This window comes from Apteryx mantelli, chromosome 2 (assembly GCF_036417845.1).
Source record: "Apteryx mantelli isolate bAptMan1 chromosome 2, bAptMan1.hap1, whole genome shotgun sequence".
NCBI classification, from domain to species: Eukaryota; Metazoa; Chordata; class Aves; order Apterygiformes; family Apterygidae; genus Apteryx; species Apteryx mantelli.
The window spans coordinates 51,688,287-51,712,983 of NC_089979.1; the positions used below are offsets into that span (position 1 = coordinate 51,688,287).

Genomic DNA, 24,697 nt, shown 5'->3' on the forward strand with positions numbered 1-24,697 from the left:
TGCTTCTAATTGAACCTGCTACCTGAAGTCCCTTAGTGAGCAATCCTTCCATTTACTGTTTCCACATTTCATGACTATCATCTATCATAACCCTCTCCTGTGCCTCCTTTTCAGACTGATTCTTACCTTCTGCTTTGCAAAACCTCCCCTCTGGCACTCTTTTCTATATTCTATATTTTAGTCCTATTGGTGTCTCTTTTACAGTGAATAATTTAGCCAACTTTCCTACTTTGTCCTCCAACCCTTCTCAAAACACTTATAAAACAGGTTGAATACAACAGGTCCTAGGAGAATTCCACTATAATTTCCTCCCACTGTGGCGATTTGACTGTACCTATTCCCCCTCCCTGCCCCCCCAGTCCTTTAAGTAGGCATAACCTATGAGAGGACCTTTCTTTTTATACCATGACATGCTGGCTCTACTACAAGCATCAGACAAACCACTCTTGGACACCTTTGAAGACTCCAAAAGTCTAGAGGCATGACTTGCCTTCAAAAAGTCATATTGACTCTTCCCCTTGTATTTATCCATATGTCTGCAAATCTTGTTTAATAAGAGTTAGCTCACCATTTCCAATGCTCCATAAAACTAATCAGGCTGAAGCTCCGCCAAGCTCCTTGGAGTCCTTTTTAAAAGCTGATGGAAGAATTGTCACTTTCTACTCCTTGAACATCAAGGCTGTTTTAAGCAACAAGGTCCAGGCTATAGTTAGGTTAGCAGTTTCCTTCTGACTTTTGAATCCCAGGGAATACCTTCCAGTACCAGCAGCTTTGCTGACACTCATCTCATTGACCTTTTCTGCCATTTCAGTTTGCAACAGCTCCCCTGACCCTCCCTGCAAAGAAAAGTTCTTAAGCACTTCTGTAATGAACATCAGTTTAAAAATTCCAACTTTTCTTGACGCCTTATCTTGAAATGTTCCCATTACATTTTGCTCATTTACTCTACCAACTCAATGTAAGGTTTGCTATTTCTGATACTTTTAAGAGGAGGATTTATAATTAATTCTAATTCTTTAGGAAACTCTTCCTCTCCCAGGTGTATACGTATAACCTACTTTATAATGGATTTTACATTTGATGTGTTCACAATGCATCTCTACTTTCCTTCTGTGGGCCTAAATGCTACTTTTTAAAGGCTTTCTTTACTTAAATGCAGCCTCCAGCCTATTTTATTTGTCACTTTACAGTCTTTTTTTGGTGGATATACATTTATTCAGAGCATCTCATTGTTGCTTTTTAGCAGTGTGCAAGATACCTGCAAGAATTTTACCTTTTTGGCAGCCAGGTTTCTAATTTTCAGGAAACCAGGATTACCTTTGCATTTGTTCTTTAATTAATTGCCCCGAGAAACAGACATTTACAGTGGCTAAACATTTAGTGTCAGCATGCTTCAGTATACATGGAAGCAACTGAAGATTTCTGTCATTATTTGGCTTTCTGCCTGTGCTATTCCTTAGGATACTCATATGAAATGCTAAAGGAAATCAATAGCCTAAGCAGAGAGGATGGTGGCAATGACTAGTGATATACCTTCTGTTTTTCTGCAAAGCCTATGATCCTAAGAGGATTTTGCATTACTTAGTGGTACAGTTAAATTAGCCTAAGGTTTTTTTTAAAGCATATGCAAAAACCTCTCCTCCAGCATAGCCTACTGTCACTTAAGTACATATTTTTTTAATATGTATGTGAAATGTGAAAATGTTTGTATACTTTATATTATTTTGGTTTAAGTCACTTAAATAGTTGCCTGCTTTATGATCTCTGTTTAAACAGAATTCTCATTGGTTGAGACTCTCCCTGGCTACACACTGCTTGAACATATTATTCTATTCCTACATATAAGGATAAAGAGTTTTATTACTTCATGCTTTGGAGGATACAGCAGCCTAAAACGTATGCTTTTGCACCAGGATCAGAGTGGCAGGATTAAACTGGAGGACTAAAGAAAAATCATGCCCCCAGGCATACTGGTGGAAAAAGAGGTAGGAAAAAGGGGGGGGGGGAGGGGGGAGAAAAAAAAACAGAAGTGGAAAAGTTTCCTACAAACACTATACATAAAAAAGCATATTACATTATACCCTCACAGCGTTATTTTGTAATAATAAGAGTTCCTGAAAATGGTCTTGCTTTTCATTTAATTAAGCCTTTTCATATCACCAAAAAAGCACAGAGTGGACCTGCTGTGAAGGAGAACAGCTTGAACTTTCAAGAAAGCTGGGCCTTACCTGGGATTACTTCTTTCAAATATCTTCTAACAATCTTTGGCCTGCCTGTGTAAAAGCATTGCCCTGCCCGGTCATGCTGTATGTTCTTACTATCCATATGCCAGTAGGAAACTACCTATACTTCTCCTTGCTACCATGAACTCATTAAAAATGCCTCTAGAGAATGCCTTGTAATCTAGTGGACAGCACTGGTCATCACCTAGTAAAACCCCAAGCATAGCCGTCATCCAGATTTAAAAGAAAATGCTTATTTCCATATCAATAAATGACACATAGTAACTGAATACAAATAGATCCAAAATTAAAAAAAAAAAAAAGAAAAAAAGGAAAAAAATGGATATTCTAATTTAAATGCTGAGTAAAATGTGGTGCTACATATTTAACACCAAAAGTTTAAGAAAGACGCTTAGACTGAATGATTTTTATACCTCCAAACTATTAACAGTTGATACCTTTCATATTAAATACATTTTTATTACAAGTAGGTATAACAATTACTGCCAAGAGAGGAAGGCTATATATATATATTATATATATAAAAATCCAGTGCAAAATGGAAGCACCCTACAAAATCTGCATTTCTGTTCCCATTGACAGGCAACATTTAGACCTTGCATGAGCAACTGTGATCTTGGGGACTTCAAAGCAGTTACTCACTGACACAAAGTTTAGATAGGAATTGCTAGAATTTAGCTGTTGACTTCAAAGAAAGAAAAATGGGAGACTCACTGTCTGACAGGTGCAAAAATCAATATGAAATGTATTAATAAAAATATGAAACAAACATACATTAAATAGTTTTGCTTCCTGGTACATACTTCAGATTTTCAAAAGAATTTTATAAAATTTACGTACTTAATGAAATGATTTATTGTTGTAGAAAACAAAGTTCTTTATTTCAAGTTTATATTAACTATAAATATCTAAGGACAGGAAGGATATCCCTCAGGTTGGCGTGCTGTATTTCTCCATCACTTATGTCTTCTGTTCTTTGCCTTTTGGAGAAAACATTACAGCATAAGGCTGCCGTCTCTTTGGACGCTGACAGGGAGCAAGGTCCTCTTTAATGTATCCTTAAAAGAATGAGAGCAAATCTGATGTAAGAAATACAACATAGAAACACACAACTTCTGTTTCATTTTTTTATTTACTCTCAAAAAAAATTTGACTTTTTTTTTTTCTTTTGGCAAATGGTTCTCACTTGAGAAAAAGTTAGAGATACCAGGGTGCATTAGACAGAATCTATCATAAATGAAAATATTTAGTTGCTTTCCAGTAAATGACTGCATAGTAATGCAACACAAACAAATAATATTGAAGCTACAGAGGAGAAGAGAGACTATGAACTGTTCATCTAGTCAAAGCAAAATTGCATGTTTCATTCTTTACTATAAAAGATTTTCTAAGAGTAAAAAATATAAAATTACTGCAAGCTGAGTTGCTTAATAAAAATCACTTCCTAAAATGTATTCTCTAGTCTTTCACAGGAAGCTTTAGGCACATGTGCCTTATGGGTCTAAATAATACAGCCCTCTGTTTTAAGAACATTCTTTCTTTATTAAAGACTCTGTCCATCTGGAAAAAGCCAAACAGTAACCTACAACTCAAACACACCTTGAACTGCTCTCTGATAAGAAAAATGTGTAGAAAATTTCCATAACATGCTCAACTTAGCTAACACTGACAGTAAGCAGAAATTTTATGCAAATCAGTTACAGCATCTGGCTTTTGTCAAATCCTTACTGTTTATCAGTGCTAACATCTGCTGAAGTAAGAATAGTAGAGTTGTACTTCATAGTTGGAAAAGAGCTTTCTGTTCAACTCTCAATTATTTAAAAAACAATTGCTTCAAGATACCATTAAGAGACAGAAAATACATCCCCTGCACCCCACTATTTCTGAGTGAGAACTGCAATTGCTTGTCATGCTGTATGTACATCTTCCCTCTCTGTTTTCTGATTTCTTGTTGTACTCTTGTATAATATGGCCTTTGCCAAGAGAGGGGAGATCTAAAGTCTGCCTCTGATATCCTGCTGAGGACTGCAAACAACCCAACAGCTGTTGCTTTAGCAGAACAATGAGGCAGCTATGACACTAGTTTTAACAAGGTTGCAAGCAGATTCCAGACGGGTGGTAACAATCTCCCTAACAGGTTATCTTTATCCCTTGAAGTTATAAATGGACATGGCTTGTTCAGACCAGCTTTCTCATTGGCTGCAACGGGAAAAGGCAACCAGGCTGGAAAAGGAAGTACTGTGATTTGGTCTTCTTGGAAGGGATAATGATCAAGTTCCAGAGAAGGCTCCAGGGTGTTGAGATTTCTCCCTCTCTATCTTGTTGTCTAAGGTGAAGAAGTAATGGATTAGAAATCCTTAATCAAGCCCTGCCTAACTGCATACACAAGAGAGAAAACAGGTAACTCACTGAGGAAGTGGCAGTTCAGCAGCACTCCTGTGGTGCAGGCTAGCTGGATGGAAGGATTTCATTTTCCACACATGGTTCCAGGCAGAATTTAAGGCAAAGAACGAACCATTTCCTGCAGCCTAACCAAGCCCAAGGGTGCTTAACAGCCTAGTAACTAGTGTAAACCCTTGCAGCGGATATTTAATGAAGGGGAACTTAACTAAGGCTTCAACAGGAAATCTGACCCCCACAATGGGAAAGGCTTAAAATTCTGAATCCCATGTTTGAAATGCTTTTATTCCTTGGAACCACAGGTTCAAATTTAAATGAACTCAACTCAGTACAACTTGATTAAAACTCATTATACAACTCATACTGCTTATATAAGCCTCAAAAAAAAAAAAAGATATCTGTTCTGAAAGATTATTAAGGATGATATTGTAGCACTACCACACAAGAACACATACATGACCCTAGCTAAATTTTCCTATGCCTGACCTGAAACTATAGAATAGAGAAAAATAAGCAAAGATCAATATTTCATAACTAACAACATACACTTTAATATACAAGTAACTCAAAGAGAGTTCACCTAGGACTCCTTACATATGAATTTCACATCTTCTGAAGAACATCCATACAGTATAGTATAAACTCAGGAGGTTTTAAAGTCATTAGGAATAAAACTTAGTTTTATTCCAAGCTCCAGAGGCTTCAGAAAAATTATTTATGGAAAGAACAATCTTCTCTGTGAAGAGGAGTCAAAAAAACAGCTTCTGAGTTTCACTAATAGCCAGGGTGTATGTATTAAGGACTACTTATTCACACCCTATTCTCAACCTTTCCATTATTATGTGATACTAGGGAGCTCTAAAGATCCAGACAAAGATCAACAATGCTACCTGTCCGTCTTCAGCAAGCACCATCTCTCAGCCTTTGCCTCTTAAAGTGTCAACCTAGTTCTTGCTTTGGTTCAAAGACAAGTAGGGTTTTAATTAAATTCTCTGAAAACCTCAATTATTTCCACCTTCTCTATCTAGGCTCTGAGAAAAGCCTCCTTATAATCCCTCCTCCTTTGTGTTCTAGGAGCTGCTGAAAAAGGCAGTATTTGTTCAAAGTAATGATTGCTGATAGGTAACTGGAGCTCAACAGAACTGTGTGAGAAAGGCTGCTTTATGAAATACAGATAATTTCAGGAGTCCATTTTAGAAAGAATCAGCTGCAAGAGAAGTGCTTTATAAGCCATTTTATGCACAAACCTCTTTCCACACAAGTTTGGGTGGAAGGAAATCCAACCTCCCAGAAATTTTCAGGTGTACTTGGAGGAATGTAGCGAAATCTATGTCTTGAACAGGAAGCTAGTTTCTTTTCTCTCTCTTCTGCTGGAATGTCTGCATAATACTAAATGTTAGAAAATAAAAATTCTAAGTTAACAAATTCATACATAACGAGTAACCGCATTACACAATGAAACTATCAATCACTTTTTATTAACATAGTTATCTAAATACGTTGGTGAGAATAGCCAAGAGTAAAGATGTGTTATCTGGCCATTATCCTAAAAGTTTACGGAACTGACAGATTAAGTATAACCCTACAGTGTCTTGTTTGTTAGATTTATATCTTTTAACATAACATAGGTACTAAGTTTATGCATGTGTATAATTACTTACGTCAAAAGTTCCAGTGATTGATTTTATAAAGCTAAATAGCATAGGGGTTGAAATAGATGGGAATTTTATAATGAAGAGTCTAAACTTTAGTATTTGCAAATAAAATAGAAAAAAATGAAAAACCATGCTACAAAAATCTATGCTACAAAATTCTTCAGTGTCTAAATTTACAGTATTTACAGCAAACAAGTCAAAATGCTTCCTGGTTCATTACCCTCAAATTAGGAGTGTGAAAAGAGCTAGTTAAACATATGCTGACTGACACTGGGATTCCAGGAACTATCTGCCAGCTGGGGATTCTCCAGAGTATGTAAGTAAACTGGCTACCCACTCTCTTATCTGTCAGCTGTGCTGGAGGCTGCACTGAGAAAAGTGTATACTCTGCAGGCTTCTTTGCAGGGTGGTTCCCATGTGTAGCATCACAAAAAGACATTTTTTAGTGCAGTTTTCTAGTGTTTTAGACTGTGATTCTAGTTAGCATCTCCCCAAAATAGCAATTTGGAACCTACATATTATAAAGTACTGAAGTATTTTCAAAGCTGAATGCACTATTTGATTCAAGTGGCAAGCTGAAAATCCCAGTCTGGATTGCACAAGAAACCTGGCCCTCATAAAAGTAATAAAACAATTCTACCAAAGTAATACAGTATTGTGATCCAGAGAGGCAAACTACAGTTTCAAACCTCAGTCAGCTAACAAGTGATCTAGAGTGGGGATTACGAAAGGAGCAGAACATTTGTGTCAGAGTTTACTTTACTACCTGTCTCCATCTACTGGTAGAAGGTTCACAGAAAGCCTACTTATTTGGAATATTCAAGTGGACCAATAGATTGCTTTTTCCTTAATAGATGACAGGTGAAGTATAAAATAGGCATAAAAATCCTGTTCCCCAAGACAGTGATATATATACATATATAGATAGATAGTGGATGGATGGACAGACATGTACATACACACACTGATGTTTGTTTAGATAATAGAGTAATCACAATCGGGGGGGGGGAAACATGACAAAGCTGCATGAAATGGGAAGAAAGGTGGGAGTTTTTTTTTTTTTTTTTTTTTTTTTTTTAAATTTTAATGTTTCTGTAGGCTACAGGAAGTGTAGCTCTGCCTGAAACTGAGGTAAATTTTCTTCCCCCAAGAAAGTAATGCAAATTTCTTGTCTCATTACAAAGTTTGACACCAGAACATATTTTCCTCTAAAAGCCCTCATTAGTACAGGAATTTTAATCTAACATGTAGGTTTCTCTGAAGAACAGAGATTCAGTTTGTTAGCAGGTTGTATCCAAGATACGAGATTACTGGTCTGTCTTCTACAAAGTCCTGGTACGTAGGGTAGAATGAACTGCCAGTTCCATAGAAAGCAGTCAGGAATGGTTATGAGCCCCTAGTAAAAGGTTCTACAAAATATTTGTGCACTAAGCCCACTACAGCCCCAACAGTAGAACCCCTTTCAGTTAGTGAATGTGGACAAACTTAGTTTGAAAGTGTTTGCCACTGTTTTATACAATGTTCCCTCAAACAGGAAAAAAACCCAGGGCCTAGACCAGAACTTTTCAAGTGGACATCAGTGGTTACTGAACTGGACTTCAGAGACCAGCCGGAAAAATGTCTGTGGCACCAAGTTGAAGATCTAGAGATTGATGAGAGAAGTGACATAGGTAATTATCATCTAAGTACACATCAGTTTCCACTGATAACGTTTAAAAATGACAGGGTGTTAAGTCAACAGAATTAACTGTAAAAATTCTGCAGTACATAATTAAACCAGCCAGATTAACAGCCAAGTTTTATTGAAGGATAATTAGCAGTAGGCTTTACGTTTGTCCTTCAGACAGCTTGGAATTCTAGAAAACAGCTTGTTAAAAATCTGCAGTGCTGCATTCTTTCTTTAGACTTAAAAAAAAAAAGTTATGATTGGTGGGGAATTTTATGGATCAAACAATGAAAATACACAATAAAGTTTTGCAGGAACAGAAAATAAAAAGATAAATCAATAACCAACCTAAATAATTATTCAATAGAAATCAAAAAGCCACTGTTTTTTATTTTGGCTCCTTTAGAAATATATTGGCATTGACAGAGAATGAAAGAGTTACATATGTCTGCTAAACAGAAAAGAAAAAAGAACTGTCAGACATTTTCTAGTCTTTTGAATGATGATCAGATCGAGATCAGAGAAGTATTAACATTGATCTCTCTATCCACAGCACTTACAATCCCCCAAACATTCAAGCTATGTTCCTCCATATGTGAAAAGATATGGAAAATCCCATCCTGCAGGACCTTCTTTGTAAAGAACTGTTTACAGAGCTCTACATTTACTTGGAGTCTCAAGAAGATAACAGATCCTTAAAATGTTCTTTTCATTAGTTCAGTGCATCAAAGTCACTTAAGAGAGTCATTTCTGTAATCTAATTGTACATAAAGACATCTGATTCTTCTACTTATTTAAAGTCTAGCTAGATTGAATATTCACATTAACAAATGTTCCTTTTACAAGCTACCAGTAACTCCTGCATATAATCTTTCTCTGATTGCGTCAAAGTCATTAGACAAAACATAACAAGACTTCTTATCAGAGGTTCTATGCAGTAAAGTGAATGAGATGCTTCCACAAAGTTTTAAGATGAGGATGTAAAGGACTTAAATATCATTTTGCTAAGCAAGTACAGAAGTCAAATCTCTCACTCTTAGAATGAAAAGTAACTCCCGTACACCCCCAAAATACACTGCTTGCAGTGCCTTGCCAGAAGCAATTTACTGATTTCTATCCACTCCCTAAATATTTCCTCAGACTTTAGAGACTTTTCAAAACCATATGGCTAATAAGTAAGCCAAGATGTTTTAAACATCATTTATGCTTTGTCTAATACTCCCCTCTTCCATAAGCATTTCATTCAAAGCTAGTTTTCTTATGGTGTAATGATACAGCCAAGCATTCCATACATTCTGAGAAATTTGTCTTGAATGGCCTATCGTTTCTAAAGCTTAATGTAGAAATCTAGTATTGTAAAACAGAGGCTATAAATGTTTCCAAATACCATGGTTACCATTTAATTAACTTGCCAGAAGGTGACAAGAACTGGATTTGCTGAGAGATCTATAGCTTGCAGAGACAGGAAATTAAAATAGTTAAGACACAACACTTGGCCAGAGAAATAGACTGAAGTATTTTTTTTAATCCTGTTTTCTTTCAAACTCTCTAAATTAAACATATTTTTAAAAATGGTATTTATAGTTGACTGTAAAACTTAATAATTTGCATTTAATGAGTTTTATCAGGACAATTTTTCAGGAACATGCTTTTATTCAAAATACATTCCAATAAATGTCTTCAGCTAACTAAATGTGACAACTATAAAATGAATAGCAGAAGAATCTAAGAAAAATGTTGGTTCTAAATAGGTATGGAAATTAAGTGAAAAGGCTCCAGAGGGAATCCGTTATTCAGTCATTAATCCACACTTCTGGAATGTCATAATGTATTAGATCATAGCCTAATTAACTCCAGGCTGCAAGTCTATTAATGACCAAATTAAACATATTCTTATTACATAGGTAGTAATCTCAATATTCTATATCTGTACAAAGTATCTGAATGCAGTTTAGTAATTTGAAAGACAGGAAAGACTTGCTAGAGTAATAAAAGGGAAACTTGTAATGCAAAACCTAAAATCTCATTATATATATATATATATAAAAAATATGCACATACATACATACACACACTTTTTTTTAAAATCTGTAAATATTTTTGTATGCATTTGCACATATATACACATTGGCATCTATGCCGGTGTGGCTATCTGAAAATACAGACACCCCAGAACACAAGAAACAAAACAAAACGACGACATATAGGAACAATGGTTGCACTGGTTAAGATGGCTGGAGAAGACAAAAAGCTTTCCTAATTCAGCAGCTGTAAATTTTAGTAAAGCTTTTGAGCTAATGTTTAGAGCCTTGCAAATCATTCTTTGACTAGCTTATATATATATATATATATATATATATATATTTTAAAATAATGAAAATCTTACTGGATCCATGATGTGAGAAGTTTCTATCTTCAAACAGATGTAAGAAAAAAAATCAAGACATTCCAAGTTATTTGCAGTTACTACAGTTAAAAAAAAACTTAATAAACAGCCTAGTAAACAGCATTTACTTCTTTGCTACTGTATGTACTGATGATGATGCAACCGTATTCCTAATTTCAACAGCATTTTAGAACTTTGATAGTAGCAGAGTTAAAATGCAAGAGTGACCAAAATTTAGAGCACTACTTACTATTTCACATTCCTTACAAGTATGGCCCAGCAATTTTCTTCTTTCTTCCTTCTTTCGAATTACCTCAATATGAGGGAAATCTAACACAGTATTCTTTCTGAAAAGCAAAAATGTTTTCACATGATAGTAGATCTATTTCCTTTACAAGTCTGGAAAATTTCTTTTTTTAGAACACAATGAAGGAGAGTCTTAAGAAAAGAAAAAAAAGAAAAAAAAAATCACAAAATACCTGCAATATCCAACCACTCTCCATTTCACATCTGAACAAGACTATTTTTATAAGCAAAACAGTTCCAGGATTTTTTTTAATGTAATATAGTATTTTATACAGATGTGTGTCTCAGATTTTGATGGCTTTTCATAGGGCTAAAATACTTACTACATCTAATTTACTCAAAAGTAAATCTTTTTTAGTTTAAAAAAAAAACTTATTTTGCCTGGAACAGAAGTTCTTGCAATGATTTCTGAAAGAGGAATGTATTTTGGGGATCTAACAGATTGTTTTCAACTTTGTGTTTTCTTTTTCAAAACTGCACTAGAAAAATCCTTCTTCCCCTACAAAGAGGGCACAGGCTGAGGTAAAAAATAAGCCAATAACTGTTTAACTGAAGGGTTTAATATCATTATGAAATGAAGATTCAGATTACCACTGATGATTGGACAGAAAGGCAACAGATGCAGCACTAAGAGGTACAGTTATTAAATATTCCTGATTTCTTGCCTAGAGGAAGGGGCAAAAAAGCCAGAGGTAAGGAAATGTTTTTATTTGGACAAGTAACCCATAGCATCTTTGATCATAAACTCCTGCATGACCACGTAACTATAAGAAACAGCATGGATTATGAAATATTGCATTCAATAAAGTTATAAAAAGCAAAAGTAGCAATCTCTTCTTTTTAGCTAATGTGATGGACATGCCTCTCAAACTGTTTATAGTTCTTTTTTTCCTACCTGAGCTTTTATCTAACTAACTAAATTTTCTACTTGTACACCTACAGCTGCTAATAAGTTGCGTACGAACAGACTTACTTTATGGAAGGAAAAAATCTCTATGGGGAGGGAAAAAAAATAGTCTTAAAATGCCTATATTAATAAACAAACTACATTACCTTTCATCACTTTTAAAGTAGGGCTCCACAAAAGCTTTCTGTTTGGTCTTATCATGTTTATCCTCCTGTTCTGTAAATATATATGCAGAAAAAACCAACAGTCATATAAGGTTAACAAACTGCCTGGAGATGTGTCTATAAAATGATTAACCAGCTATTAAGAAATACAAAGATGACATGTACAGTATGCTCTGAGGCAGAAAATTCAAACAGATACTAAAAATAATACAGAATTGGATCAACCAGAAACTAAAAAGCATAACTGGAGAAGCAGGAGGACAGCAATAAGACAAGTAAAGAAGAAAGATGAGCAGAATAGCAAAGGAAAGGTTGCCTAAAATACAAAACATTAAGAAATCAAGGAAGAGAGGAAGTAAACAATGCACAGTCATAAATTCCAGCCAAAACCTGGTATTTCCTTCAAGAGTCATCCTGCTATACAGCCCCCATATTAACATCCATCACAGCTCCCATATTTGGGTGGTGACTATATAAATGAATTCCTAAAATATGTTTTAAAGTGATTTATGTTATGTCCTTGCAACGAATGAATTCCCCCATGAACTTTTGAAAAATGAGCTTGTGGTTTTTTTGGCATATTTGATCCAAGAGAACTGAGCTTGATTTCAAATCAACTCTTGTAGTTTGACCAGTCTAATAGACAAAAAAAAACCAAACAAACAAACAAACAAAAAAAACCCTCACTTTTTAGTTTTTTGCTTGCTGCTGCTATTTCTTTATCCTGCTCATCATCATGAAGAGTTTCTTTTTCATCACATGTAGACGGACTATCTTCTGCTAGGCAGGATTCATATTCTTCATGGCTTGTCCGATCAAACATTTCTGTTAAGGTATCATTCATTTTTTTTTCTCCTCCTATTAAAAAAACAACCAACCAACCAGACCCATAATAAATATCCAAATCAGTCTCCCAACAATTTAAGTCAAGAAAAACAATGCTTTTGTATATTTTGATTGAATGCATATCAAAAGAACAAATACCTACTTTCAGCTCCAGTACTGGTTAACTTAACATTGTTAATACATTTATTCTTTCTGTGTTCTTTTATGTCTTTTAAATGTGGATAATGCTTACTTATTTTTCATAAAGACACCTTGATTCCATTGGTAAACGTTGATTAATTGCTGAATCACTTTGATTTATCTTTAACCTTAACACTACACGCACAAATTTTTTGTTGTTGTAACTATGGAGATATCCAAGCACAAGGAAATACCTTCTGTGGGCAGGAGATAAACTATGGTAATGTGATCAAGTTGCAGCTACTTTTCACACCCACCCACCCCCTTAGAAGTCACTGCCCTGCAGCCATAAATCACCACATACCATACATTAACTGTGATATAAACACATTCGGATTTATTTTAAAGGTACTAGCTCTATTTATGTTTCATTAAAAATGAAATCAGTCTTTCCACAGAAAATTTGATATGATTACACAGCAAGCTTCCAAATTTGTTTGACCTGCAAGCATGTTTGTTGCAGATGAGAACAGAAGTGAAATATAGTAAATATTTAACAACTTAAGCAATGTTAAAAGGAAAGGTACTAGTTCTGTCTCAACAAATCCTATCATTTTATTTTAGGTTAAAAAAATAAAAAGCCACTGATTCTACTAGGAAACAGACTGGGTGATCATTGTAATCTGCAAAAATACATCAGCACTTTATAATGCAAACCATTTTCTACCATCTATACACACAGAGGAAAATAATACATATTATTTTTTCCTCTTCCAAAAAAGCAAATGAAAGAGGGGAAAAAAAAAAAAAAAAAGTCTTACCTGGACTGCTTTCCTGGTTTTGCTTTTGGTTTTTCATTTTTAATAGCATACTTTCACTAACATATGTATAATCCATATCAACACCTTCCCCTCCAGTCCTTGACTGAGAACCACCCTGAAAAAACAAAGCAAACATATGATAATTGCACTCAGATGTAACTGATTAACTCAGTGTCACACTTCATATCTGAAAACCCTTTAATGACAGTTATTGCAACTTCTTAGACACTTTTCTCCGATATTTTTTCTGCAGTAATATTTGCATGATAAAGATGCAGAAACTAGGTAACAGAATAACTCAAAGTATCAATTAAGCATACAGAAATTAAGAAACAGACATTCTGAAGTCGGTATATTTTAGGATATCCCATAAGCAAAACAAAACAAATACAGCTCAGGAAAATTCTCAGCAACCCTGCTCTAACAGTAAAGCTGCATGCAAATCAAAGAAAGATAATAGTCAAGATTTACACATCTTCTACTGCTTAACATAAAGTGATATAACAGTGAACATTTTTTACAGAAAAAAATATGAGATTTGGAACATTTATTTGTCTAAAAAAATAATCAGTTTCATGTTTAGTATCTGCCTGCAAAGTTTATCAAATACAAGAAGAAGGTTGGAACTTCTTAGGATAACTTACAGTACTATGTACAAACAAATATTTTAAGAGTGAAACCGTATATCAAATGAGCTGAATTCAAAGTTTTGTTAGAAAGTGGTGGTTTTGGTCTATCTAGAATAAAGTTCATAATATTACTTTTTTTTTTCCCCCCCAATACTGTGGAACATATGGACTTGTTACAGAAAGAGCAGTTTACCTTTGTATCAATCACAGTAACATCCATTTTGTACTGTGTAAGGTCAGCTCCTGGATCTATGCTCCACTGAAGGTTTTCTAAAGAAGATTTATCTTTAAGTTCTGGATGCAGAGAATATGACAAAAAAGACAAATAATCAGTATCAAACTCTGTCAACAGCACCCAAGAGCATCTAAATTATGTCTTTTTTTTTTTTTAAGATCAATTCATCTTTGGTTTTAAGGATTGATTATTCTTAAGTGATAAGCATACTAATCTGGTATAAATCATATTTTATCTAAAGATTCAGAAGCAATGAGTAATCATAAGTTTTTTGTCATATTTGGGAAGCACATTGCTCCTATCTGTTTGTATGAGATACATAAATAAATATTCTTGCAGTAGAAATACCTGTACTATGTAAATGAACTAATATTAAAATTGGATAGAAGATCAATAAGAATACAAAAGTTAAAGTAATAAAGACATTCCTGGTCATTGTTCCAGAGATGACTCTGGAGTCATTTGTGAAGTAGACATTTAGCTTCCTAGCTACATGACAACATGAATGGCTAACAGATTTTTTTTAAATTCCCAAGTATTTCTAAATAAAGGATGCAGTGTAACAGCTTAGCTAAGGAGTACAGAAGTAGCGATTCTGCAATCCCAGTTGGGAAAATTAAAATGTTAGGAATGGGATCACTTACTGTAAAGAAGATACAACACCTGCTAAGGGGATTATTTGGCAGAACCTGCCCATTACTAGTAGGAGCAGAAATTTCTTTCAAAGATCATCAGGAATCATAACAAACATTAACAACAGGGCTTATCCTTACACTTAAGTACAGTTTTCAAGCATTTGATGTAGACAGTATAAATCCAAACTTCCCGAGATTGTTTCAACATCTCTTACTCAGATGTTGCAGTAAGCCACTCTGTACAGTAATAGCAATGCTAAATAAACCAGAAAGAACAAGTTTCAGCAAGCCTGTTGAGTTTAAAGCTGAAAGCCAGCGATATATTTATTGTACAGCGGAAAAAGAATACAAGATACTACTGAAGAAAAGCCTATGAAATATAGTAAAATTATGATACAGATTGAAAAGCTGGAGGTGATTTTGAAAAGTCCCAAATAACACGGGATTAAGTTGGAAGGAAAACAGAGGAAGTGATTACTGTGGGAGAAAAAAAATATGAAAAAATTCTATTCAGCCATAGCATAGGCTGGGGAGGGGAGGGAGAACATTTTCATAAAGTTACCTTGTTCATTTTGCAGTGCTTTATTTTTTGGTAGTCTACAAGGGTTTGGTTGAAGTACAGATGCTGGTTCAGACTCTCCATGTCCTGTCCTTGTTTTCTTTCTATTTGGTACATGGCCACTGGCAACCTAACAACATATTGCAATTTTACCATTTCCAAACACTTTAAAATAATATTCCAAAGAGGAAGAAAAAAAAAAATCATCAGAAAAACATACCTTCATGTCATCAAAAAGATGTTCTGTCTCTACAGTGTTTAGCAGTGGTGCAATTTTGAAGGGAGGAACATCATCTTTCATTTGGATCTGTTTTTTGTTTTCTGGGAATGTTTTTCCCAGCATTACCTCTGGTACATAAGGTTCCTCTTGTAAATCTCTGCCAAACAAACAACTCTCACTGTTGGTATTTTGAATGGATGGTGAACCCTCAGAAATGGGCTTCCCTAGCTGTGAAAAAACAGCATGCAGAGTCACCTGCTTCAGTCTATTTTTACAGGTTTCCTCACTTTCTTGTTTTTTCTCTTGGCAACGAACTCCAGAGAAGCGATCAGACAGATCCAAGGGTTTATCAACTGTATGTTCTCCATTAACAAGCTGAACGTCTGCTCGGAAAGGCATAGAGTTCTCTTTGTTGAAGGATGCTTTTTCACAGCTAATTGCATGCTCATCTTCAGCTTTCTTTCTCTTAGCACACCTGCCTTCTAGCTGCTTATGGTGTATGAGAAAGACATCATTCTTGATCACCTCATTTTTAGCTGCACAAGTGTTTCCAACACAAGTTCCAGCCTCGTTAGCATTCTTTTTCACAACCATCTGCCTATTGATAGAGGCCTGGCTGATAACTGAGTTGATTTCAGTTCCAAGGTTAAGTGGTGCAACAAAAGCAACATCTTCAGATTTTGATCTACTTTTATGAGATCTGGAACTGGAAGGATTGTTGAAGGGGTTGGTTTTGAGATTAGGCTTCAATCCTGAATCTAAAATACAAGGGGCATGACTAGTACTTGAGTTGTTCTTCATACTGCTAGAAGCTCCAAAAACGGGAGAAGCTACCTGAGAATCCCAGTCAACATGTGGTGGAGTGTTCTGAGACGGCTCTGAAAGACTGAATACAGCAAGAGATGAAATATTTTTCTGGTGTACACAGGGAGCTGGAGGGGTAAGAAAAGGGGATATGCAAGAGATGTAAGTTTCCTAACAGTGATACACGTTAAACCTGTCAGACCTGCTAGTAGTAACTGAAAACTGAAGGAAAAAGAAAAGAGAAACTTTTGGTCTAGGAGTATTGTTGCAAGAAGAACTGTAAAAGGCAGGCAAACACAAACCTAGTCTTTTATTTTAGTGTGGTGTCAAATTATATTCCACATTCAACTGAGAATCAAGGACAGAATTAAGCCCACCTAGGAATCTCTCCTACCAAAGGGCTTCTCACCTTTCAGTGCAGTCATATGGAAGAAAGCAGGAAAGGTTGATACAGAAGCCTACCTAGGTTTCTATATAGATCTTATCAGCGCAACAACAGATTCTCTAACCTTCTGCAAATGAAGCAAAAATCTGCAAGTTTCTTTCAGGTACTCTCGCACACTCCAACACACACTTCAAGTAGTTTCCTGTCCTTCAAGATGACAAATGGGTGCTAAATAAATCCAGTTTAGGCCACAACACCCTGAAGAGGGTGGAAAGAGCAACAGCCCACTGATATGACATCTTGTCAGCAGAAGAAAAGCTTTTTGTTCATTTTCTCACCCCAGGCCACTTACTCCCAGGTTTAGGGACCTCAGAAGATACCTCTCAATAACAAGAAATCAGTGAGGGTGGGAGGCTGTATATCAAAAGCCCACATCAAAAGTTTGAGAGAGAAGAAAAAGTCCACAGTTTCGCAATTTTATAGTTCCTTTTCTTCTAATGCTAACTTATTTACTTGAAAGAAGTTCATATAATATGAAAATATCTAGTTTTTTCCACGTCTATATCTTTAAAACAAACTGCTTTAAAGCTTTAAGTTCTACTAAACCCAGAAGTTCATTTAAGCCTGTTTAAAACAATGTTATTCTAACCAAGCAGAAACACACCCTAAACTGTTGTCATCATTTGTTGATTCAGAAGCTGGGTGTTTTCTTGACTCTTCAGACTGCATGCTCTCTGGATCCTGGTTCATAACAGTATTAGTGGTGGGATGACTCAGTACACTCTGGGACTCCTTGCAAGCAATGAAAGAAAACAAAGAAGGGAAATGTGAGAAGCTATTAGAATTAAAAATTATACATATGCTAGGCTTGCACATAAGAACTCCAAAGTCCTATTCAAATTGAACCATTCAAAACTCTGAAAAATAATAACATTTAAAGAAGAGATGAAATTTTCACCAGGAAATTTTAAAGATGACTTACAGAAATTCAAAAACTTTTTCATTCAAATGCACACATAGACATAAATTTTCCTCTATTTATAAGAAAAATGTATGTAGTATGCATTCTACCATCTTCACTGCAGCAACCAAGCAAAAACATGGAATAATCTAATCTAAGCCACTAAACTGTCTCATCACCAGATAATTTTAGTGTCTCAAACTTGTATTAGTGCACAAATAGAGGCTGGCAGACCTAAGATTAGTTCACTGTCTTAGTCAAACTCGAAAGACATTTACAAGGTGGGAATTCCCTTCCCTTTGGGCAGGTCAGCACAGTTGTATTCCTTTTTGCTAGAGCAATTCTGTAATAAATGAGCAAAAGCAGACCAGAATGAGATTATTTGGGCTTCAACACTTTTGCAGAATTTTAAAGCAAGAGTAAAATACTGTTTTACAAAACAACTGGCATAAAAAGCTGTTTATATGAGAAATTTGGGAATATCACTTACAGATTCCTCTTGAACAGCAAGTCCAATCGTTTCTGCCACAACTGCAGCCAAGTTAAAAGATGGTCTTGGAACAGGATAGCCTCCGATCCTCTGTTTATCTTTGCGGGTAGAAAGAAGTTCGCTCAATGAGTTATACATACATTCTAATATTTTACTCCACTCATATAGATAATACAAACTCAAAACTAAAAAAGAACTGAACTAGAACAAATTAAGATCTGGTAATTATGGAAATAGGTTGACTTGTTCCATACAAAGTCAAATCTGGAAGCAGTGAGGGGAGGAGAGAGACAAAAGAAAGATTTCTGCCGATAAGGAAGAGCTGTATCAGAGGAAGATATACTTCCTATTTGGATACAGCTCCCCAAAATCAACATATAGAGACAAATCAAAGTAAAAGTTGCTTTTCAAACTCCCAGTCCAGGGCATGAGTCGTCCGAGAACAGCAAGTGGAAGTGTGACAGTGTATATTTATAGTGAACTGTGTTGCGTATTTTCTAGGTAACACTTAAAATTATTCTTCTAACTTGTTTATTAGGAAAGTGAAGAGAGATGAGTTTCTCTTCTTTTAGGGGTTTAACATCTTTCAGTTTATTAAACTGGGGAGAAGTGATATGATGGGGAAGTACAAGAACTACAATCACTACGACCCTGACCTACACGAATATTCCAAAATCCTGTCACCTGTAGTCAAAAACTTCATAGAAAAAGCAACAACATAGAAAATTCTTGAAATGTTACATAAGCTTTCAAAGACTGGTTTCTGAAGAAAGACTTAAGACAGCAATACCAATTCACAATTGCAAAAGAGGGAATAATTAACAAAAGCACTTTTAAATGTTACATACTGACTTCAGACAGTAAATGCAATTCTTGGAATATTTTTCTTCTACCTTACAGTTAAAAAATCAGACATAAGACAATTGGGGACTAACCCAAAATATAAGAAGTCAGTAGCAAAAGTTGCACTGGGCTTCTTTTTATTTCTTAGTTTTTAAATCCTGATGCTAGTCCACTAGATTATATAATTTTACAGGATATGCATTCCAGCAGAAATTCTGCTATTGAAAATAATTTTCTTTTCTGGCTCCTTAGTTCAGACAGATGATGAATTGAATCTCAACAGCTGATAACCCCTCATTTTACTATATCTTGTCCTTATTTTGAAAAGAATTAAAACTAAAGGTATTAATACACTTACCTGGCACAGGGGACAGCTGTGGATCACAAGTGTCTGCCACTAGTATCTCCTTTCCATGGTGATTGTTCACTTGAGTGGAACACAGTGGAATTTTTCCAAACTCTAGAAGATGATGTATAAACATTTTCACAGGGTGAAATGAGATAGCCTTCTGTGATAATTATGCTTAAATATAGACCCTGATCTTAAAAGCACTTGAACATGAATTTTAATATGTCAATAGATCCATTAAACTAAGCACATCTGACTTTTTATTCTGAGGTATCACTATGACAAATTGTTCACAAAATTTTCATGTTAATCCTCTCTCTCGCAGGTATGATCCCAGCCAGTCAGCTTCTGCCATAAATTAATGCTGACATATTATTATGTCACTTTCTATACTGAATGCACATACAGTAAATAGTCAGTCTACAATTTACCTCTTGATATGGCAGCAGGACTACTGATTAAAGAATAAACTGTCCAGGAGAATAATTTCCTGCATCAGCTAAAGTAATGAAAAAGCAAAAAGCCTGATATCTGAAACATAAACAACCTTCTTTATGCTGTGTAGTTCTTTCCAGCTGGACACCAACAGCTTTTCATAACCATTATATATTGTGATAGGTACTTATAGCCTCTTTCTTAGGTATTTTACTTTGGTTTGATTTAGTAGCTCAAGTTTTTTTTAATTCAGAAAATAGATAGAAATAGGTATATTTAGAAAGGAAAGAAAATTATTCACAGAACCAAAATTAGATGCGTAAAATAAAGGGTGTAAATAACCCACCCTCCTCACCCCACAATTGTGCTTTTTTATTTTTGGAAAGAAACTTTTAGTCAAGTCTTATGTTTTCTTATTTCTAATCAAATATACTTTTAAAAGATATTTTTTATTCTACAAGAAATAAATTAACATGGTAAGAGCACCTGGATTATTTATCATATTTCCTGTGTATCATTAAAATACAACCAAGAAGTCCCTTATTTCCTAAAAATACTTCTTACGGTTAAAATACATTATAGTTATTTCTATGACATACAGAACCAAGTTTGGATTAAATTAAATGTGCACAATACTAAAGGACACAAAACAAATGCAAACAGCATATCAGAACTAGAAAAAGAAACATCATGTAGGTGCTAGCATTAGATACCTATCAGTTTCAGTAGTACCACTTTGATAGCAGGATAACGGCTGAATGAGGCAAGACATATATTTCACTCTCCACTAGGTGGTGATAAAGGTGCGCACACAAGTCAAACCTGAGCATATTTTTGTCTGGATTTGCAGAAGAGATAGGCGTTGGAATATATTTGCATGTATACATGGATGATGAATAAGAGGAGGGAATGGTTAAGTAGGAGGTTAAGACAAGCTTTAAACATATTGCTGGTATAACAGTTACTGTTAAAACCTTTTTTCCACTGGGTCATATATTATAGCATATATGGAAAAAAGCCCCCCCCAACCCCCACAAAAGACAATTAGCAAGGGTTTTTTTAGATTTCCTCCTTGCAATCATATTTATATGTCATTATTTTCCTTTAGTCCTTCCTTAAAAAAAAAAAAAAAGAAAATCTTTAAAAATTAGTTAACCCCCCCCCCAAAACTAAGCACAAATACAATACTCTTACCACTGTTGGTTTCAGCAAGTTCCAAATCTGGGTGTGTATGTTCTGTGTATCGGATATGCCTATTCTCTTTTTTCCTTCTCATACGATTAACCACAGAAAATGAAGAAGTCAGAACTGGAGAATCTGGAATGACGCCTTCTTCTAATTCAACTGCTTGTTGCTTTTGCTCTCTGGAGACAAAATTAAAAGGTTAAATAAAACCCCAAGTCAGCAAGATGAAGAGCTTTAGTTGTAGCAAGTAGGACAATCATATGTTTTAAGCAAGCAAAAATTTAGAAAATACAGTAATCTTAATAACATCACAATATAAAAAAGTAATACTGTAACCAAGGTTTCAGACACATCTATCAGCAAATTCACAATTGCTCCATCAAGCCTGAGAATGGTATACAACCCTTGTTCTTCACAGCTGAAGTCAACATCTAACTACTGCATTATGGAAGACTTTCTCCTGGAAACTAGGAACTGTGAGGTTTCCAGCTTCTTCTCTGAAACCTGTACTACTTCAATGAAAAAAAATTGGAGCTGATGGACTACCAGGTCTCTTCCAGTATGGAAGTCCCTGTGTACTTCTAGAATATTAACTGTCTTCAAATACAAAACAAAAGCTTTTAGCAAATTTTAAATAGTAATGAATAGAACTTTGTTAAAAACAATCCCTCTCCAGAGCCTTTGATGTTACCTCTTACCTACCTCATAGGCTCTCTACAGAAGAGTGTGAAAAATAATGTAACGCAAAAACATGACATGAATTATGAACTTTATTTTCCTCTCTGTGACAAATTTAACAGTATACTGAAGAGTCAGTATATAAAAATCAGTGCAACAAATGACTGTCTTTTCTCTCCAAAATCTAAATTTACAGATAGAGCAAGGATGTAAGAACAAAAGTATTTATTTCAGTTCTTTTAAGTTACATGCAGTTTGTTAAGTACTTAGTAAGACCATTGCTCCTGTCATATGGTGGTAATGAGGAATGGAAGAGGCAGTAAGAAGAAAAACATAAGGAAACCTAACTTGGCCTGCTTTACCATCTTTCTTTAGTAGCATTTTTCCTTATCACACTCAAAAGAAAACAAGGGCCAAAAGATAACTTCCTAACTATAAAGAGAAGGATATAAGGTTTTGGATCTAAGAGAAGAGAAGGAAATATGGATATATTTCTGCTAGCATTAAAGTAAGCCACAGTATCTTATACAGAATAAGTTACTAATATGATGGAAAACCATGGAATACTGTCTGGCTCGAGTCAAAAGAATTTTTGCAAAGTTAGGCTTTTTACCATGACTAACTTTGAATATTTAATGAAAAACACTGATGCATTTATTTGCTTCTCTGAAATCTTGATGAATCCTAATGCGTGTTTTTATAATTCCTCTTTTCCAGAATGTTTACACAGAAACTACAACTGTAAAGCTGTACCATCTACTGAAAATATTTTAAAAAAAACAAAGCAAAATAAACAGTAAAACATTACCTTTGCAAGGTAACTGTATAAATAGAAGTTAGCTGCTAGAGTTCTATTTAAATTTACGAACACATGTGGCCCTGCATGAAAAATTAGCCTGCTATAAATATATTTTTCTGCATCTTTATTCTATGTCAACCAGGAGGTATTTCCTAAATACCACTACAAAAACCAAACAAATGAAGAAGCTGCCATATATGCTATACATTATAAATATGCATCAAATCATTTCTAAGTTACTAAAACATTTATTTGAGATCCCATAACAGATTTTTGAAGAAACTTCCATGCTGTTTCCATCCATGGATAATGAAATTCTAATCTGATAAAGGACTGGATAGTACAATTCTTCCTAAATTTGGTTTACTTCCTATTTATAAGGGACACTCAGATTTTTTTCTAGAATAGAAAATCTTCATAACAAAAGAAATTAGATGTTTGCAGTCTTACTTGATGGCATGCACTGGATAAAATCTGTTACCTCACTCCTGTGTGATGGTGTTACATTGATCTGAATTATTCATTCTAAATAATGCAACATGACTATAGTTCAATCGAAACAACTAAATGTAATGGATATATTAAAAACAGCAAGACTATCCTTGTTAATCATTGTTAATCCATACAATTGTGCACTCATTTAAATAAATACTTAGCATACTGAGCAAATAACTTAGTGTTACATTCATAATTTTCAACTTTCCTACAGTGGCCAATATACCATGAGATGGTTACTGGAAGCTAAATTGCCAGACTGGGGCTCAAGGTAATAAACTTGCATGATTTTGTCTAGCGTAAATTAATTTTGCTAATGTTACTTCCTAACTGCTGTCAGGCTACATAGGAGACCCGTTATAGAATGGCAATTATACAATGGAAGGCATATAGAAGTTTATTACTAATTGGTATTAAAAAATATCATTTCAACAAGATGAAATGCAAACAGGAGAAAAAAAAGGATGATTAAGGTACAAAAGATGGGAGAGCAACTGAGAAATACTAAGGAATAGAACCGCAGGCACCATGAACTGAATTTGCTTGCTCCTGTATCAAGCATGTTTTCAGACAAAGAAAAGAAAAAATTATACGCAGAAAAAGCCTCACAGATCAAGTCTGCCTCTCCATCTCCATTCTCCCCCTCTCCTGCCATGTAACGCAACTGCTTCCAGTCAAACCCAAACCCAAACCCAAACCCAAAATGAAAATAAATTTCAGGTGATGTCAGACCACAGCTATACAAGAAACAAGTACTACCTCTGCCTTACATAGTGCAACATATTTGTATATTAACCACAACACTACGTGGCACATTCTTGCTATCCCATCAGATTACAATTTGATAGTCAATTTGTTGCTCTTTATTTTTATGGGTTTCTTGCAAAATTTACTGAGATTTTTTTTAATTGTAGAATTATTATAAATTTACTTCAAAAATGTATCAGAAGATCCTGGAATTGCTTGACTATTGGATAAAGTAGTTTCCTAAAGTCTCATCCTAGGAAGAAAGAATTGGCAAAGTGTCTACAGAGGAATAAAAGAATGAGAAGTAAGGCTTTACTATGCACAAAGACCAAAATAATTTAGAACAATCATCAAAACAGAATTTCCGTGACAAATGTATCTCTGTTACCCTTTGCAAAAAACAAAAACAAAAAATCCCCCTATGCACACAGTTAAAAGAGCAAAATTTCTGTACATTAGCAAGATGCTAGTTTTCCATTTTTAATACAAAGTGGCAGTAGACTATCATTTGACAATCTATTAAGAGCAAATTCAGGTTTATTTAAAAAAAAAAAAAAGCTGACCTTTATATTCCCAGAAGTTGTTATTGAGGAACGGGGGGGGGAAAAAAAAAAAGGAAAAAACAAACAAAAACCCCTCAACTTACTCCAACTGCTTCTGCAATTGCTGGAATTGTTCAGATATCTTTTTATTTTCATCTTGTAAGTTGTTTTTTTCATTCACTGCAATTTATA

The 24,697-nt window shown here is 34.9% G+C and overlaps 1 protein-coding gene across 8 annotated transcripts in view; it reads right to left on the reverse strand.

The window, feature by feature from the left end:
• Positions 1–2,681: 2,681 nt before the first annotated feature.
• Positions 2,682–24,697, reverse strand: part of RBBP8 (RB binding protein 8, endonuclease) — a 38,795-nt gene continuing 16,779 nt past the window's right edge. For 6 of the 8 annotated variants that reach the window (XM_067290645.1, XM_067290644.1, XM_067290643.1 and 3 more), the window contains 15 exons: positions 24,610–24,685; positions 21,254–21,423; positions 19,634–19,735; positions 18,433–18,530; positions 17,646–17,773; positions 15,793–16,678; positions 15,576–15,702; positions 14,337–14,437; positions 13,515–13,629; positions 12,415–12,585; positions 11,710–11,779; positions 10,601–10,697; positions 10,351–10,377; positions 5,891–6,032; positions 2,682–3,301 (listed from right to left, as the gene is read on the reverse strand). In XM_067290645.1, the coding sequence (XP_067146746.1) occupies positions 3,204–3,301; positions 5,891–6,032; positions 10,351–10,377; positions 10,601–10,697; positions 11,710–11,779; positions 12,415–12,585; positions 13,515–13,629; positions 14,337–14,437; positions 15,576–15,702; positions 15,793–16,678; positions 17,646–17,773; positions 18,433–18,530; positions 19,634–19,735; positions 21,254–21,423; positions 24,610–24,685 (2,408 nt within the window). In that variant the 3' untranslated portion in view covers positions 2,682–3,203. Of the gene's footprint in view, positions 3,302–5,890; positions 6,033–10,350; positions 10,378–10,600; positions 10,698–11,709; positions 11,780–12,414; positions 12,586–13,514; positions 13,630–14,336; positions 14,438–15,575; positions 15,703–15,792; positions 16,679–17,645; positions 17,774–18,432; positions 18,531–19,633; positions 19,736–21,253; positions 21,424–24,147; positions 24,229–24,609; positions 24,686–24,697 lie in introns of those variants that run through there. The other 2 variants (XM_067290650.1, XM_067290649.1) reach the window with 2 other exon arrangements.